This window comes from Protobothrops mucrosquamatus, unplaced genomic scaffold (assembly GCF_001527695.2).
Source record: "Protobothrops mucrosquamatus isolate PMUCROS unplaced genomic scaffold, P.Mucros_1.0 scaffold4790, whole genome shotgun sequence".
Lineage (NCBI taxonomy): Eukaryota > Metazoa > Chordata > Lepidosauria > Squamata > Viperidae > Protobothrops > Protobothrops mucrosquamatus.
Window position 1 is genome coordinate 46,652 of NW_015390680.1, and position 6,000 is coordinate 52,651.

The 6,000-nt window shown below is 44.8% G+C and overlaps 1 protein-coding gene across 1 annotated transcript in view; it reads right to left on the reverse strand.

Annotated features, from left to right (window-relative positions):
* The window catches only part of ARHGAP17 (Rho GTPase activating protein 17), a 31,463-nt gene extending 28,903 nt beyond the window's left edge, over positions 1–2,560 (reverse strand). The window contains exons 1-2 of the mRNA XM_015828672.1: positions 2,501–2,560; positions 1,751–1,827 (exon numbers count right to left, since the gene is read on the reverse strand). Coding sequence (XP_015684158.1) covers positions 1,751–1,827; positions 2,501–2,545 — 122 coding nt within the window. The 5' untranslated portion in view covers positions 2,546–2,560. The remainder of the gene's footprint in view (positions 1–1,750; positions 1,828–2,500) is intronic.
* Between the last annotated feature and the right edge of the window lie 3,440 nt (positions 2,561–6,000).

Here is a 6,000-nt window from a genome sequence, read left to right on the forward strand (position 1 = left end):
ACCCTGAGCGAATGAGTGCCAGTCCAATTTCTGGTGGGGCATCTAAAGGGCCTCAAAGGGTGTGGCTAGCTGATGAGGACAAATGAGTCTGAAATAGCTATACTAGTCTCCCACTTAAATCTTTAACTCTTGTCAGCAAAAAAGAAATCTGAATTTGTAATGTATCGCAGTTGCGACTTGAGCCTGCTTAACGCCCCTAGTTGGGGGGCTGCAAGGCAAAAGAGATTATAAAAAAGTAGAACTGCAGTATAGCAGTCAAAATGCCAAGGTGCAATCAATCAGACCGGTCTGTCTGAAAAACTTTCTGTATATATACTCCCTTGACTCGGCTGACAAAGAGGGGAGGAGAGCCGGTGGCCTGGTGGTTAATACACTGCCAAGCATGTAGACTGCCCTGGTTCGAATCCCATAAAGTGTGTGGCTAGCTGATGGGACAAATGAGTCCGAAATAGCTATACTAGTCTCCCACTTAAATCTTTAACTCTTGTCAGCAAAAAGAAATCTGAATACACACACACACACACACATTTTGAGTGTGACATCGTTTGTATTTCCTAAATTTTTGGATTGCTAACAAAGAATTAAGGGGGACTGATACAGCTGACAAAGTGAGAAAGAGCCTGTGGCTTAAGGTCAACAAAGCTGTCTAACGTGCAAGCAGCCCAGGTTCGAATCTCAGAAGGGTATGTCTGGCTGATGAGAGCTAATAAGCTCAAAATAGCTATCCCAGTCCCCCTTAATTCTGTTAGCAATCCAAAAATGTAGGATATATACCTTTATATATATCATAAAGGTAAAAAAGGATATATGCAGTGTTATCTTCATTTTAGATGTCAAAAGGGTCTCTCTCTATGTCTCTCCCTCCCTCCCTCTCTGCTCATGGTCTGCCAGTCCTCTTCCCCCACTCCCTTCCTTCCTTCCTTCCTTCCTTCCTTCCTTCCTTCCTTCCTTCCTTCCTTCCTTCCTTCCTTCCTTCCTTCCTTCCTTCTTTCTTTCTTTCTTTCTTTCTTTCTTTCTTTCTCTCCCTCTCCCCCCCTCTCTCTTTCTCCCACCCCCTCTCTGTCCCTCTCTCCGATCTTCTGCTCACCTGGCAAGCTGGCTTCAAGCTGTTCTCCAACAAGCTCAGGGGTAGGCAACCTCGGCTTTTATGACTCATGGACTTCAACTCCCAGAATTCTTGAGCCAGCATAGTTGGGCTAGCTAGCTCTCTCCTGCCCTTCCTGCTTCCTGCTGAGACGCAGCCAAGGCAGGAGCCCCGCCCAGTAAGCTTGTCGGCTCATTGAACAGGGTGAGGCCACTCTTTTTTACACACACACACACACACACACACACACACACACACACACAGAGAGAGAGAGAGAGAGAGAGAGAGAGAGAGAGAGAGAGAGAGAGAGAGAGAGAGAGAGAGAGAAGGGAAGCGCAAGTGCCTCTCTCTGTCTCTGTCTCTGTCTGCAAATGGCAGAGGAGGCTGGGAGCCGCAGGGGAAGGCTCAGAGAGCCACATGCGGCTCTGAAGCCGCAGGTTGCTGACCTGTGCTCTAGCCATTTTGCTAAACCCCACATGGAAACAGCTTCTTCCTCTAAGAATCCATGACTGTAAGATGCATTCTTCAGCAATTCGTAATTTTTAAAGAAACTGTATTTAGTGAGGTGAGAGCTTACATGGCAGAAAGGGGAAAGTGAGGCTGGCTCTCAATTTGAGAAGAAGGCAAGAACGACAGGCAGATCCAGAAAGGAGGTTCAGTTCTTACCCCAGTAGTGTTTCCTCGCTGAGCTGCTGGGAACCTTCCTGCATGTTCTGAGCAAAAGCCGTGAGGGGAAGCTTCTTCTGCAAAGGAAAAGAAAGGCAGTTCGTAGCAAGGTAATATCCCAAGCCTCCTAACAGCCTGGAGGAAACACGGCACCTGCCAGCTCATGCGTACAACCATTCAGCCTGAGGGAAAAATCAGGGGACAATCGCAGGAAGGAGGAAAGCAAGCTCAGGTCTGATGGTCGGACAGAGACTTTGAGACACGTCAGCTCGAGGAAGATAGGTATGACAGTCAACGTGGGGCATGTACAGGACACACTCTGCAGATCTCTCATGGTGAAGCCTTGGGTTGCCCTGCAAATGAAAGCAGGCCTGATGGGCTCTCGACGCTGCTCTGTGAATCTGAAAAGGGGCATCTGAAATGAGGGACCAGAACCGCTTTCTGGTGAGAAGGAAGCAGCTCTGGGGAGGAGAGGTTGTGTTGGGTCACCTCGCATGAAGCTGGGATCTGAGCCCTTGCAAAGCAACTGAGAAATGGTGGAGACTTTCTTCGCAGGGGTTTCTTTCTCTGTCCTTTATTTTTGGCTTAGTATTTTGTGATTGCCTCTCCTTTCTTGCATGTTAGAGCAATACAAAGAAGTAAATAAAAAAAGAACGCCAAGGACGATCCTGCCATCTTGGGGGAAGAGAGGAAACACGGACGCACAGCAAGGGGCTTGAGAGGGGAAAATTACAGGCAGGGGCTACTCACGTGTCTCTTTTCAGCCTCGGTTCCATACTGTCCTTGCAAACACATCACGAGCCGCTTACAGGAATTGTGGCAAACAGACCTCACGTTGTCAAGACGTCGCTCGATCTAGTCAGAGAGCAAACAGGACAGGATAAAGGCACGTCGTTAAATGAGCAATCGTTAGTCTAGGACAGGGGTGTCAAACTCTCAACATCACGTGACGTGTCGCGACTTTTCCCCCACTGCCGGCAATGGGGTGGGCGCGGTTTTGGCATGACGCATCCTGCCTGTGGGCCGGAGGTTTGACACCCCTGGTTTAGGACTACCTGTACACCCAAATGTAACTATTCTTTTACCTATCCTTTCAGTCTTCTCCCTTTCATCCCCCAGCTATGTGGCTACATAATACTCCCTCCTCCTCAGTTCTATGTACCATGCGCAGGGTGAGCTGTGTTCCATACCTGATTACATGCTCACATTTTTATTTAGAACTTTAAAATACCATAGGATTCTTTGTGGATTTACTGGCAATTTGGTGAGAGCCATTTTGGTGTAGTGATGAAGGTGCTGGCCTGGAAACCAGGAGGAAGTGAGCTCCAGGCCTTCTTTCTTAGGCATGAAAGCCGGCTGGGTGACTTTGGGTCACTCACTGTCTCACAGAGTCGTTGTTGGGAGAAAAATAGGAGCAGGAGTTGAAGAAAGTATATTAAAGGGGCAGGCTATCATAATATACTAAGCCAATACCAGTAGTTCTTGACTTACGGCTACAATTGAGCCCAAAATTTCTGTTGCTAAGCAAGACAGTTGTTAAATGAATTTTGCCCCATTTTTACAACCTTTCTTGCCAGAGTTGTTAAGTGAATCACAGCGGTTGTTAAGTCAAGACACAGCAACGGTCATAAATATGAGTCGGTTACCAAGTATCTAAATTGTAATCATGTGACCCTGAGGATGCTGCAACAGTCATAACTCACGTTTTTCAGTGTCATTTCAAACAGTCGAATGGTTGTTGAGGACTACTTGTCCACTATATTAATAATATACTACATTGACATGTTACGACATCCTAAGTTATTGGGGAGAGCTTGATGCATATGAAGACCAACAGCAGCCGAAGTGGCAGCTGTGACTTCATAGTATTGTGAACAGATGATGATGATGATGATATTAATAACAGAATCTCTGAAGGACCGTGAAGAAGATGCAGTGAAGCTACTATGCCATGAAGGGTCACTGAGTACTGGAGAGACCAAACTGGCCTATAAGAAAGAGCAAACGAAGAGCCGGAAAGGGGCATGGCAAGGCAAAGTATTGCACAGCCAGTGCATTAAAAAAAAGCAGGCAAAGGCAAGAACTGGCAATGAGCAGGAAAGTTGAAGAAAGAGACAGAGAGACTAATTCCAGTTGCACAAGGCCAAGCCTTATGAACAAATGCATACAAAGCCAGAACTGAGACGACAGCAATAAACAGCAAATGTTGCTTCTGCAAAGAAGCTGAAGGATCGGTGGTCTACTTTGTTAGCTGCTACAAGAAGATCTCACAAACAACAGCATGGCAACAGTGAAGCATTGGAAGATCTGCAAGAAATACCATTTGCTTGCCAGCAAGAACTAGCGGGACCAACAAATAGGCAAAGTAATAGAAAATGAAGAAGCTAAAGTGCTCTGGTCTTGGGTGCAATCCCCAAACATCTGGAGAGCCCCTTGAACAGCATTGGCACTGAAAAAAAATCACCATCAGTCAATTGCAAAAGGCAGCTTATAACTTTACTAAGAACTGCTTATATCCTGTGACATTACATCATCAAACAACATCTGCCTATTCCAGGACCTTGGAAAGGACTTGACAGGTTCATAAAAATGACAAATCCAGTCTAAACATTGGCTGACTGTGTGACAAACTGTTATAATAAAATATTATATAATTATAATATAATAACACTGCAAGAATTTTAGCACAGAGGTAGCAATGGAATTTGTTTTAAGAAATGTGCTACAGTAGCTATAAATTGGATGAATGAACTGAAATGCTGAATGTCCAACAGAATGAAGCCTACAAGTATCTGGGCATTTTACGTGGGATAACATCAAATATGGACAAGTTTAGTAAAGAATACATCTCCAAAGAGTGAGAAAAGTGCTAAAGACAAAATTGATGGTGGAAGCACCATCAAAGTTAACAATATCTGAGCCAGACCTGCAATACGATACATTGCTGGAGTTATTAACTGGACACAAGCTGAGCTGGACAGGTTGAGACAAAAAACAGGAAAGCTGGTGACTATTCACTATGCATTACATCCCTGCAGTCATATTGATAGATTAATACCTGCCCTGCAGAAATTGAGGCAGAGGTTTACTTCAAATCAAACAAACTGTCAAAGAATGAAAAGCAGGCATTGCCTGTTTATGTAAAAGAGCCAAGAACACGCATTGATGCATGTTAAAAATTGGAACTTATTGATTGTACAGGAAACAAAACATGAATATTGAAGTAATAAAAACATGACTGGAAAATGGAGAAGCTAAAGTGCTCTGGGTGCAATCTCAACACATCTGGAAGAAAAACATTACACAGTCAATTTCTACCAAAGTTAGAGGGGAAAGTGGACAACCATACTGTAAAACCTGTCGATGGCTTACATAACACGCTAGATTTAAGTGTGATTGAAAAGAAGTAAGTGTGGACAATTGATGTGGCAATACTAGGGGATTGCAGAATAGAAGAACTGAACATCACAAAGCATTGAAAGCTGAAAATTATGGCACAATCCAGCCATGACGGTCCAAGTGATTATTAGCACTCTAGGTCAGAGGCCCCCAACCTTTTGAGCACCAGGGACTGGTTCCATGGAGAGAGGTTTTTCTGTGGACCGGAGGGGGCCTGATTTCACGTCCTGCCTGCATCCCGTGGAGGGGGCCTTGCTGGTTTATGCAGACCGGTGTCTGGCATGCTGCGGACCGGGTGGGGGACCCCTGCTCTAGGTGCCATATCTTGGACAGCACTTAGAAAATCTGTGCATTGACAAAACCACAAAATCCCAATTACACAAAGTCACACTGCTTGGATCCACATAGATAATACGCTGATACATTATCACATCCTAGGTTCTTGGAAAGAACTTGATGGCTATGAAGGCCAACAGCAGCTAAAGAACTGGCAGCTGTGACTTCACATTGTTGTGAAGAGACAGTATAATAACAATATTTTAAAGTCACAGATAAAAAGGGAAAATAACATGTAAATATATATGGGTACCTGCACTTTGATAACTGCCAGGTGAGGGTGAAACTACTCTTAATTAAGGAACTGAATGCTTCCAGATGGATGGCTCCTGGCAGCCTAGTTCTCCTTGAGGGGGTGGATGGGTGGGGTGGGAATGGAAGCTGTAATAGAGGAAAGGATTCTAAATAAAAGACTGGCTGGCTTCACATGTTGTATTAATTTAGTGAATTACTGATCTGTTTTCACACTTCAGAGTTAGCCGCGGCAGGATTCCTGCAGCATGCTACATTAAAAT